Source organism: Adiantum capillus-veneris, chromosome 15 (genome assembly GCF_014529385.1).
Source record: "Adiantum capillus-veneris isolate H3 chromosome 15, ASM1452938v2, whole genome shotgun sequence".
Classification (NCBI taxonomy): domain Eukaryota; kingdom Viridiplantae; phylum Streptophyta; class Polypodiopsida; order Polypodiales; family Pteridaceae; genus Adiantum; species Adiantum capillus-veneris.
Window position 1 is genome coordinate 147,953,001 of NC_140945.1, and position 13,131 is coordinate 147,966,131.

Genomic DNA, 13,131 nt, shown 5'->3' on the forward strand with positions numbered 1-13,131 from the left:
GGTGTCCATGTAGACATCATCACTATCAAAACGTATTGGCAATCGCAAAGCAATGGTAAATTGCTCCCACTTCTTGTATCACAGGATCATGGACTCGATCATCACACAGTTGAGTTTCCATATATTACCATTGTTGATGCTATAGTCTCTTTATAGAAGGTCTTTATACAATTGATTAAAAAAAGGGAAATGAAAAAAGTGAATTGCACACTCAAATGTCAAAGTAAGCAATTCATTAGTCTCTTACCTTGCAAACATATAATTGAAACTCATCAAATTTAAGTTAACATACATAGAGAGATTATTCGAGGGATAACGTCATGGGAATAGAAGAATGGTAGGAGGAATTTTTGTAAATAGTCATTAAAGGTATGGATGCATTAGCATGCATGAATCTTGTGAAACTAAGGCAGTGTCTTCATCTTTCTTCATTGCAAGCTTATTTATGATGAATGGCAAAGTTTCATCCTCATGACGACATCCTGCTAGAAGACTAGAACAATCTAGTACAAATAAGTTTACCTCATTTGTAAGATATCCATGTGATTATTCTTTTGTTTTGTACTTGATCAACAAGCTTACTTAAGTTGAGTTGATCTACATGAAGTCAAGTTTGATCAAGTGCTAGCCAAGGAAGATAATGTGGAAAAGGGGGTGGTGGACAAGACGGTAGTTCTAGAACCATTGGAGATAATGGCCTCAGTCTTATACGCATCCACACCTTCAAAGATCCCATCTATGAAGAGCTGAGATGGGCGATCGGTGTCGTTGGGTGCGGTGTCCCTGCTTCGATAAGTGAAGGGAATGCGCATGCGGGCCGTGCTACAAATGACTCTCACAGAGGCCTGAAAGACAACAAATCATGACACCATTTACTGTCATCTTAATTAGTTACCATCACTTATAATTTTAAGTTACTTAATGTAGTTGAAAAGCAGAACAAAAAGTGGATCACCTCTATAGCTAAGCCTCCTTACAATTTGAAGAAAAATACAAAACACAAAGAACCTAAGTTGCAACACACAATTTAACCTTCTCACTCAACTAAAGTCTCACCCTTTGGGAATTATAACCACACTCCACCGACCTTAATTTAACACTAGAATGGTAGCAGGACACTTTTATGTCCTTGGACACTTTTGTGTCCTGTTAAGTGACCATTTCGCTTGAATTATTTGAAGAGTATGAAAATGAATTTCTAGGTGCTATATATCCACAAAGTTGCCTTATGTGCTGAAAAAAACTTAGCATTTTTTTTTGAGTATCGATCTCACCATTAACCTTACTCTTGCACAACATTTTTGAACCTAACTTGTGTGGAAAAACGGGTCCTGTTTTTGGCTCTTTTCAATTTTTGGCAACTATACCACTCTAAACTTCATGTTTGTGAGGTTTAGATGGCTAGAGGTTAGGCCTTCATAGTTCTCAACATGTTTTGATGCTCGTAGGGAGAGCTAAGTGTTAAAATTGAAAGTTATGACCAATTTACAAGAATTGCATAGTCCTGTTGTTTGGCCAAAATTAGCACTTTTATGATTTTTTTGGTGGCTTTCTTGATATCCAAATTCAATTTTGATTGTGTTAGTGTAATGTATAACATAAAGCTAATCTTCCTTGAGTTTTGGTGGACCTAATATGCTATATAGCATAGTATATGATGATGGTTGAGTTTTTTGATTGCTGAAGAATACGATACATTTTAGAGTAGCAAGTATAACTTTCTCAATATTGCTAGTTTCTTAGGCCAATTGTGTGTATTTTGTAGGTAGTGACCATATCTAATCATAGACTACAAACTTGGCTAGATATTGAGTAGTTTCTATGGGTTTCTATAGGTCATAATGCTAAACCCAGTTTTCTTGTTTGTTGTATTTAGCACTTTATCATTGCCCCTAAGGTTCCAATTGTAAGAGATCCATTATCCTTTTGACATGCTCCATGGCTCCTTTTGAATCCAGAGGCCCAAAGGGAACTAAGAAAACATGTATATAGTATGTGTATTGAGCGTGACTATAGAAACTTTGATGATAGGTCCGCAGAATGGCAAAAATGCAACTTTTTTGTACTTTTTTCTTTTGCCCAAAAAAAAATTAGTGAGGTAAAAGCAACCATATGTTTTGGTCACCAACCCATTGAAGTTAACGGGGCATTTTATCTCATGTCCTACAAAAATCTCCACTCTTATTTATATACAATCAACCATAAGAAATTGCTGTTTTGGGCAAAATGCATTGGTCCATCAACTTTGGAGGCTTGTAGTGACCAAGGGATGAGAAAAATTACAAGTTTCTCATTTTTTCCATATGTAGTAGTTATTGAACTATAAGCTCATGAAAGGATTTTTCAAAATGAGTGGATCTACTATGGTTTTGGAATTTTTTTCCAAAACCCTGAAAGGACACTTTTATGTCCTGTTAGGTTACCATTCTAGTGTTAAAGGCATTACGAAGTAGATCTACGGGCCATTGCTTGTAATTACAACAAAGCCCACCAATCCAAGAAAGAAACCTCATCACAATGGCATTGATATAGAGTCAAAAGTTTTGAAGAGAAACTTACCTTGTTTTGTCAATCCACCACACGTATAAGCATGGAGACCTTAGAGATTACAGGAGCAAGATAGAGCACAACACTAAAGAGAGAAGTCCCTAATTTACTCCTACACAAGCCCGAACACAAAGGAACAGAGGATATGACTAAAACCCCAACTATTTTCTTCACAAAAGTGGGGAAGAAATGGATATTTGGCAAAGCAAACACTCCCCTGTTGCTTTTTAATGGCACTTTGACCCTTCACGTGCCAAAGACTAGGCTGTGACTTGCACCACAAAGTTTTCTCGGTGATCACATGAGCAAGCCTAGGCTATGACCACACGCATAAAGGTTCCTAGCCCCTGGGTGACATGAGCATATCAACATCTTCCTCATGTCTTATATTTAAACTCTAGGAACTATGTTGACACATTCTAGAACAAGGACAACCCGTGCGATACCTCATTTAAGGCTCCAACTCTATGGTAGCTAAGTTCACAAGAGGCACCCGACCCCTCGTGAACATACTAAGTATTGTACACTCATGTGATGCACCATTTTGGGTCATCTAGGACTAGGTTGGAAATTCTTCTAATGCTATGGTCATGAGAGGCTTAGTTATCAATTATTTGAACAAATAACTAAGCCTCATTCTTGGTCACCCGCAAAAAAGAGCATTAAAATGAATAACTATGCCCACCCTTTGTAACAAATAACTAAGCCTCATTCTTGGTCACCCGCAAAAAAGAGCATTAAAATGAATAACTATGCCCACCCTTTGTGACAAATAACTAAGCCTCATTCTTGGTCACACGCAAAAAGGAGCATTAAAATGAATAACTATGCCCACCCTTTGTAACTATGCTGATTTTGGCATAGTTGTGAGGTTCAGGGCCTAGTTGGGAGAATGAATGAATAACGAAGCCTCGCGTGACCATGGGAAAGACTTACTTATTCATTTAATGTTCTGTATGGGCATAGTTGGCTTAGTTATATATAACTGATAACTATATAAGCCTCTCGTGACCATGCTCTAAGTTCTGTGTTTTTCTTATCGACATGAAAAGGGGCCTGATGCCAGCAATCGGAGATGTATGTATATTGAAGCAACACGATAAACAAAGAGACATGCCCTTTTGAAACGATTATGCATCGATGAGACGTTTGATACGTGAAAACCTGACGTTCATTAGCAGACTGCAAGTAAATGCCCTTTTGAAACGATTATGCATCGATGAGACGTTTGATACGTGAAAACCTGACGTTCATTAGCAGACTGCAAGTAAATTGTAAACATACCTCTGCCCCTGGGGGTACGTCCTTGACCAAGTATGAGGTGGCGAACTCTAGCCTCCTGGTGCTAGTGGTGTTCCACTCGTTGGAAAAGCTCTGCTCAAAGCCGATCTCAACCTCGACCTTACCCTCTGCCAGAAATGGTATGCCCGCCCGAAATTCAGTGGAGATGCTTTGGCTGAAGCTGAAGGAATTGGAGAAGGTGTAGCTGGTTGAAACGTCAGTAGTTTGAGTGACAGTGACAGTGACATCCGTCTGGAAGGAGGAGTTGTTCACCACAGAACCGAAGGCCACCGCTATGGGGTTCTGGTCCGTGGTGGAGGCCAGGCCCAACAAGTACTGCACGTCAAACACATGCTTGCTTTTGGTAGCCTCAGAGACGCGCAGGTGCGTGGTGACGTCGGAGGTTGTGTCGGAAGCTGCATTTAGACTGTCAGTCCAATAGTCACTCAGTCGCTTGCAGAATCTATTATTGAATTTGCTTCGCAAGGCAAGCAAGCTGGCGCCCAGTCTGACGGGCTCAAAATGGCACCGCGTGTCGATGAGGGCGGTGTTGCGGATAGCGTCCGCCCAGATCCAGTTGGTGCTATTGCGCCAGAAGCGCTGCACCTGTGGGTTGAGCAAAAGGAGGCTTCCATCGATGAGGGGCGTTACCTCACTGATCCCGTAAAGGTTGCCATGGTCGCTGCCGTGGAATTTCAGCCACTCAATATTCCGTATGTTTGCAGTATGGAGATAGAGACCATTGTCCCCACGGATGAGGATGTGGCGCGGGATAGTGAGTGCAGTCTCCCAGGCGTCCGCTACTTCCACAGGAGTCCAAAGATCAGGGGTAGCGGCAAATGCAGCATAGCCATGAATGCCCACGCGGTTGAGCCTGTTGAGACAGAGACCGTCGGCCGCGGCGGAACGGGGCTCCAGGCTCCAGCTTGCCAGATTCAAGCGTGGCCAGCCTGAAGCGTACGGAGGCTTCAGTGGCCGCGGGCGGGTTGTCGGGGTCACGGCTGGCACGAATCCAGCCCCAGGAGGTGCTGTCGTGCTGCCAAAAATGCTGGTTTTGGGAGCGGATGACAAAGGAGGCGTCGGGATCATCGCTGTTATACAGCACCTCGTGTGTGGAGAGCCGGGTGATCCCAGAGTCATCGAAGGTGAGTAGGCCGTCGGTTTTCAAGGACAGGTACATGTAATTGTCAGCCTTGAGGGCTATGAAGCGGGGCAACACCGACACTGGGGAAGCCATGTTGATAATTCTGGTCACAGAGATACAATAGGTGGGTGCCTGAACATGAAGAGATCTCACTCTCTCTCTCTCTCTCTCTCTCTCTCTCTCTCTCTCTCTTTGGGTGGGAGCTGATCATACTGGGGCGTGCTTAAGAATTCTAGTTCTCTCGGAGGCTTCTAAAGGGGCACAGATTCCAGACGCGTGGAAGGCCTTTTGCTGGTAAAGTTAATCTTTATGCAGACTGTCCACAGGCCCAGGAGTCGGACAATCGTGCATTCGTACCTGACTACCACCAGCCTTCAAACACGACGACGTAGATCAAAATTGAAAAGTACGTTATGTTATAGACTTTTTTTTTTCCCTTAGCAAGTGAGCGTTTGCATTGATTAGTAAGCCAAAAAGTTACATCGAATCACCCGCAGAAGGGGTAAAAGGACTACGATATACAAGGGTCAAAATACTATCCGAGGATTTACAAAAAGTGATCAGGGCTCCAAGGCTTGAGAGGCTACTCATACTTAGAACATTCACAGGTTATCTATTTCATTTTGGAGTCTGAGGGCGAACTCCTGGGCATCTTCGAATTTCCTAGCCAACTAGTGAGTGTCATCATTCAACTCTTGCAGCGAGTCTTGGATGACATCCACTGTCCAATTGTCCATCAGGTGTTCTTGCATCTCTTCATTCATCATTGAGTAGTACTTCAATGAGTCTCTAAGTACTGAAGTCCTGTGCCTTTAGATCCTGATTCGGTCTAGTTTGAGCTTGGTATCATGCACAAAACATTCAGAAAACAATACCTTCAAACTTGGTGCTTGGAAATTAGCAACAAATATGTAGGAATTTTTGAGCCTCCATATGACCCACAAGAACCCAGCCCTGAATCTATTCTAGAATTTTGATAGTAACCTAACAATAGCCGCTTCCAACTAATCTGAAATCCCAAAGTGTTGAGAAGAGGCTGAAGGATAAGGTGATTGGTTTGACAGTTAAGATATAGGTGAGGGATTCTTCCACTGCTCTCCTGCATCTGGCACACATCCCATCACTCTGATTGGATTTTCTATTTCTGTCCCCTGTCCAAAGTGCTCTGTGCAGGATGAGCCAAAGTAGCACAGATTGTTTAGGTTGAATACTTATGCTCCAAATGGCTTGAAACTTGTGCTTCCATTGATTCTTGTCCAGTCCAACATGGCATCTCTTATTCAGAGTAATGTGAAGGGGTGGAACCAGCTCCGAAGTGAAGTTAGGGGGGTTCCTGAGAGCTGCACCACTTTTCCATCTGATATTCTTGGAAGAAGGGGAACAAAGGAATCAAAGATCCATTGCAAGTCCTTGGGGAATTGCAGAATCCTTCTTTCCAACAATTGCACCTCCTAGGGTTACAATTGGCCCTGTCCTGATTAGTTCGTCAATGGACAGCTAAGAGTTAGTTGTTCTGTTTTAGAGATCCTCCCATGTTCTAAACCCCTTGTGGTGGATTCTCCTGGCTGTTCTGGCCTGAGGGTGGGTAATTTTAGGGATGGGTTCCCTAGACCACCAAATAGACTCCTCTTTTCTTATCCCCTGATCCTAAAAGTTTACTTGGCTGAATTCCAAGTAGGGCCTACCTCTCTCCCATGCCTGCCAAACTGACTTGAGTAATGAAGAGTCTATAGGAGTTATCTCCTGTGTTCCAAAGAATATAGGACTCAAGGGAGCTTGAAGCTTTTGTCCTTTGATGTGAAATTCCTTCAGCTTCCTGAACAGTAAACATGCCCATTCAACATCAAGTTGATCAAGGGCCCTGGTCACTATCTTGATGGCAAGTTTGTCTGCCTAGGCTTTGATATTTTTAACACCAAGACCTCCAACTTTTTTGGGGAGAATGCAAATGTCCCATTTCACCTTAGCAGCGCTCTTCTTGTAAGGGTCCCCTGCCCATAAAAATTTCGGGTAGATTTTAATGATATCACTTGGTCACCAACAGCTGAGAAAGTACAAAAGGTAAGATCCATAAAATGGTTAATCACCAGTACCCTGCCTGCAATGTTGGCTTGGAGCCCCAGCCATCTGTTCAATTTTCCTCTGAACCTTTCTAGCACCCAGTCCCATCTTTATTTCATTGAGATCCCAAATCCAAATGGGATGCCCAGTAATCTAAAAACCTACCCCTCTCAACTAACTTTACAACCCTAATCTTCCATCTAGTTAGGGATAAGTGAGATGAAGGCTCTAACTCTTGTTTTGGAGTGGTTTACCCTAGAGCCTGAGGTTGAGCAAAAAATGGTGATGGCTTTCCACAAGTTCCTAAGAGATTGTTCTTCATTCTTAACTAGACCATTTGTGTCGTTTGCAAATTGGGATAGGCTTTGTTGCTTGCTAAAGTTAGGGAGGGAGATGCCCTCTGTACGGTTTTTTACCATCCACCCTTTCACCAAGCAATTCAGGCCATCCCCAGCCTCTGCAAAAAGAAGAGGGGCCAGAGGGCACCCTTGTTTGACAGATCTGTTGAGGATAAAGGCTTCTGATAGCATGCAATTAATAGCTACCTTGATCTCTTGAAGGGAGATGATGTCTACAGGACTCTCGCGCTCCAAGCCCTAATTTTGCGGGATTTTCTAGGATCTGTCGAACCCTTAATATTCCAGTTTAGGACTTTCATTTATGATATTTCTTGTCCTTTTTAGCCTTCCCTGCTCCTGGGGACTTAGTTGCTTTTTGTGTGGCCTGATCATGGGTTTTTTATTGTCTTTTTGAATGTCCGTGGGTGCCAGGGGGGGCCATTTTCCTTGTTGGCGATATCAGGTAGGGGGGAAGCTAAGTTAAGGTCTATGATCATGCCAATATCCATTTTGTTCACCTTGGTTTCAAGTTCGGTGGGTAGCGATTATTTCGCATCATATTTTGACACTTTTGATGCTTGGAAGTCGTTAATGTCAAAACCTGGCAAGGGATCCAGAATAGAGAACTTGTTCGGCTGCCAAATTTTCCCCTTGTCCTGCTGTTTATGGGGATGGTCTCTCCAAATTTCTCAAGGAAGCCTTCCTTGGTTTTCCTCTGTGCAATCTTGGGGGTCAGGTGGCACAGGAATAGGTATCCCAACAGAATGGATTTCTGAGAACCCGGATGTAGGGATGGGGGAGCATTGGGTTGCGATCCCCATCTCTGCTCCATATGAAGTCACTGTAGTATCAATGTATGCTGCAGGCACCACAGCACAAAGAACCATGATGTTGAATGACCTCTCTCAGTTGACGGGAGATGTCATGATAGTAGGAGACTTTAATATGGTGGAAGATGCTCATGACCGATTTTTAGCAAAGGAGTGCTCATCAATGGTGGGGAAAAGACGGCTTGAGACAGCACGAAGGACAACATGGAGCTATGGGATTGTGGGGAACTAGGGGTCTTCTCTTGGCAGAACTACTCCAGAGGAAGTCTAGCGAGGAAAGCTCGATTCGAGTGCAACTACATCTCTTTGCCGTTGGCTAACTCCTTCAATCGAATCAAGAGTAAGATCAAGTGCAATTCTTGTCTTTCTCATCACTATTCAGTTATCACAGTTATTGATCAAAAGGAAAATAAGATTAGAAACCAGTGGTTTCATACGAATCTGGCCCTTTTCCACCTTCCAATGGTTCAATCTACCGTGGAAAAATTTGGAAGGACCACCTTTTTGGGTCAACAACCAACAGCATCTTGGTCAGTAGTCGTCAAAGAGACTCAGATAACCCTATCAAAATTTCGAAAGGAGGTGACGTTGATTCAACGAAATTGAAGGGAGCGGATCTATAGCACCCTCCTTCAACTTGAAACGGGTCTTCCGAATGAAGTTACCCAGAACTCTATAGTAGAGCTGAGGGCTAAATTAAAACAAGAGAAAGATATACCAAGTAAACACACCACTATCTTCTTCAGAGAATGGTGGGTAGGAAAGATGGAGAGGCCCTCAAAATAGATGTTTAAGATGCTCAGGAAAAAACAAATGAGAGAGTCCTCCCCGTTGTTTGTGGCATTCGATGACACTATCCAAAATGAAATAGAAAATTTGGAATTTGTTCGGACTCATTTCAAAAAATTGTTTAGTCCTAATTAGGTGATCACTCCACAAGTGCTGCAAGCTAGGGAGGAAATTTGGAAGCACAGATAGAAAGTAGTTCCAGAAGAGGACAGCAGGTTTTTCTGATCTCCCTTTCTCCATTTTTGACATTAAGACAATAATCGAGTCTCTGGCCCCAAATAAATCCCCTGGAATAGATGGTCTGCCCTCTGAATTCTTCCAGGTATTTAAAGAAATTCTTTCCCCCTCTTTGTTAAAGATATGGCAAGAAGAATTCCAGTTCCAAGCTCTCCCATTTTCCATCAACATGGGGATCATCAATTTGCTGCACAAGAAAGGTGCCAAGGAGGACTTGTCTAATTGGCGACCTCTTACTATGCTCAGCACATGTTATAAGATCTTTTCCAAAGTGGTTGCTACCCGGATCACCCCTATATTAATGAAATGAAGCAAGGAGGATCATCGAGGCGGTCATATCTCTTTGGGAAGGAATTGAGCATGCATAATATTTGGGAATAGATTATGTATTTGTAATAATAGACTTCGGCAAAGACAATGATGCCTTGAATGTTCTTTTATCCTGCTTAGCCTAGAAATTATGGAATTTGGTAAAGGGTTGATCTGGTTTGTAACCACACTGTTTGGCCACGCCAGAGCTCAAGTCTCCCTTAATCGAGCTCTGTCAGGATTCGTTGAGCTCAATAGGTCAACAAGACAGGGTTGCCCCTTGGCCCCTCTTCTCTTTGCAATAAGTGTTGATGGATTAAACTACATGGTCAAAGGAAAGATGGTGGAGAGTGTCATCAAAGGTAGCCTCTGCCAGATAGGGTCAACCAACAATGTCTCTCTCAGTTTGTAGATGACACAAATGCCTTGTTGTGCAACGAGGATAACTCAATTCAGGCTTTTTGGTTGGCTATGGAAAAATTTTGTGTTGCTTTTGGGTCAAGAATCAACCACAACAAGACAAGAGTCATATCCTCTAGGACTTCTCTACCTGATTGGCTTCTTAATCAAGGGTGTACACCGATTATTAATGGTGAAATTTTCAAATTGTTGGGTATCCTGTCTGGATTTAAGGTCTCCCTCAAACAAAGGTGGATTGGGTGCTTGAATGTTTCAGGGCCAAACTCGACCAATGGAAAGGATTTCAAGGCTCACTGGCTGGTAGAGTGATTGTAATCAATCACTTTCTCCATGCGTACATCTTGTTCTTTCTCAGTTATTGGTGCGCTCCTGACTCTCATCTTGGCATCATTAGTAAATATTGTAGGAGCTTCCTCTGGGGGAACATCTGTTTAAGAAAGCAGCAGCTAAAGTCTAATGGAAAAACTGTTGTCTACCAGTAGATAAAGGGGGGTTGGGGATAAGCAAACGTGAAAAATTGGGTAGATAAAATTGCATTCGAACTTACGGACATGCAGTCAAGGGGGTCCCTATATTTAGCAGGTCAAGGGTCTATATAGGGCATGGCTGGGTGGTGATGAGCATGTTTCAGTTCCCTATGTCTTTCACTGGTATCAGGGTTAGGGGAGAGGATGGCATGGAGGAGGGAAGGAGAAGGGGCTTGCTTTTTTCATGGCTTATTGCATGTCTTCTCTCTCTCTCTCTCTCTCTCTCTCTCTCTCTCTCTCTCTCTCTCTCTCTCTCTCTCTCTCTCTCTCTCTCTCTCTCTCCCCCCCCCCCCCCCCCCCCCCCTCCTCTCTCTCTCGTTTCCATGAGGGCGTGCATGGAAGGGCCAGCCAAGGGTAGAGCCGCAAGAGTCATCCCTTATATGGGGAGGTTCATGGCAAGCTCAAGGGACCGACACAGGCGTGGGATCGGTGCCTTGTTTAAGGAAAAGGTCAAAGGCCAAGATCGGAGATGACGTGCGCAGAGCCACTTAGGGCCAGGAGGGAGAAGGCATCGACCTCCACGGTTTACAGTGCATGAGAGGTTAATGAGGTTGCATGGCCCTGCTGAGCAATTCTCGATGCAGCAGCAAGGGAGGGGGAGCACAACATCGTCATCTACTACTTGTTTTCCCTGCAACGCAAAAGGCAGCCCGTCATAGCTCCACTTTGAGCTTTTCTTTTCATACATGGGCGCCTATTCTTGGCCATTTCATAAAACCCTAAGCAATCCGCATGCCCACCCGGGCACACAATCCTGGAGAGCTTAGGATCTTGATTAGCTCGGGGATATGACAAAGTACATGAAGCAGTTGCAAGCAGCAGAGGTTGTAGATTTTACTTTTTTACCACGGGAATTTATTATGTCAAGAACACACCATCACTATTGTTCTTTCAAATCGGTTACCATATGGACTCCACGACGACGAATTCTACCAATTGTGTTTGACACAGTTTCGAGCAAGGCTGCGAGGCAACAATGATGTCGATGCTCGGTTCGACGTTCATGAACATCCGAGCCAAGCAATCCAGATGGCACGTTTATACACGTACAATATGAGGTACGAAATCACTTTCGATTGTGTTTGCCAATTTTTTCAAGTACATGCTCTTCTCATACAAGCAAGGCTTGTGATTGTTACTCGCATCAGCGGGCCAAAAGATTAGTACAAGCAAGCTTCAAGACCCTGAATTATGGTGGAAGGGGAGTTTGTTTCAAGGGGTGTTTGTCAAGGACAAATGGCATGTAAGGCAAACATTATTAGGCAAGTCGATGTGAGTACTTTAGCAGGTATGTATGCTGTCTGAAATTTTCTTTTCCATGCTTGTACAATTTCAACCCTTAAGGCACAAGCAAGGTCCATGAGCATTCCCAAAAGCATGCTATTTTTGTTTTTCTGAACACAAAATGAGCAACAACCACTCACACTCAAGCACGGCTTGAGTGAGCAATGTTCTCATTTAAAAGCAATTCTTCTTCTCGTGCATGGCAAAGGTCAAGGCATGGTAGTGCTTGAGAATCTCATGGAGATCTGCACGGCCTGTTGCTAATCTTGATGAAGGAGGCAGCAGGTGCTCAACAGGACCAACCATTAACGACCATTTGAAGAAGCTGTCAAGAAAATTGTTAGGGCTTGTTTTCTAGACATCACTGGAGCAAGGCTTCGTCTCCGTAATCAAGCCAAGAGGTACGAGGTACATATGTTGCAAGAAATTTTTATTTTTATGTTTTGTTCTTCAATACATTGTACAATTCGACAAGGTCAATTATTTGTGATTGCTCGACAAGGTCGCAATTGGACTATGCTATGAACATACAAAATTGGCACGGAAATTGCCAATATGATTGCAAGTTATTTCATTACATACCAGACGGGTGTATATGATATACGAGGGTGTATATGATATACGAGGGTGTATATGATATAAATAAATAATCCTCTCTCGCGCAACAGATAGGGCTATGGGCTGCATTTGAGCGATTTCTTCCTTGCCATATCAAGACAACTGGTTACAGCAGGACAACCAGTTTCACATGAAGCACGGGTTCATCTTCATGCTAAGATAATGCCCATTGACTTGGCATCAAGGGCATGGGCACACAAGTTTGGGGAACTGGTACGATCAAAAAGTTTGTTCCCATTTTAGTCGTAGTGACATCATGTTATGATGTATCACTACCACTGCAGAATGTGCAAGGCACTTATGGTTTTGGCTCTCACGCTTGAGACTGTCATAGTAGCCAAGAGATTACAACCTTACATGCAAGTCATGCTAGCCAAGTGGAATGAACTCCCCCATATCATGGATTACGCTTCCGCTATAACACTAGACGCTTTGTCAAGGACAAGATAAGTTTTGGATTGTTTCACATACTTTTAGTTGCTATCAACTCACAACAACACTACGCAGAACCTAAAAAACAAGACCCCTGCAGGGTAGGTGGGACACGATATGTTCTATGTTTTTCTATTACCTCTCTCAATGAGAGCTTCATACCAGAACACTGTGGTATGATTAAAGGATAAACTGCAAATCAGACATAAGATGCCTAAGAGCACACATTTTGGGCACACACTCTCGAAAATTAGGAAAGTTCCTCAACCCAGCATGCTCTTCTTCTCTCTCTTTTTTTTTCTCTTTAAGAATAA

At 43.1% G+C, this 13,131-nt stretch overlaps 1 protein-coding gene across 1 annotated transcript; it reads right to left on the reverse strand.

The window, feature by feature from the left end:
• Window positions 1-208: 208 nt before the first annotated feature.
• LOC147441647 (uncharacterized) lies at window positions 209-4,917 on the reverse strand. Its single transcript, XM_086483771.1, has 2 exons — window positions 3,832-4,917; window positions 209-845 (listed from the first exon to the last, which is right to left on the reverse strand). The coding sequence occupies exons 1-2, from the start codon at window positions 4,915-4,917 to the stop codon at window positions 618-620; spliced, it is 1,314 nt and encodes a 437-aa protein (XP_086339897.1). The 3' UTR covers window positions 209-617.
• Between the last annotated feature and the right edge of the window lie 8,214 nt (window positions 4,918-13,131).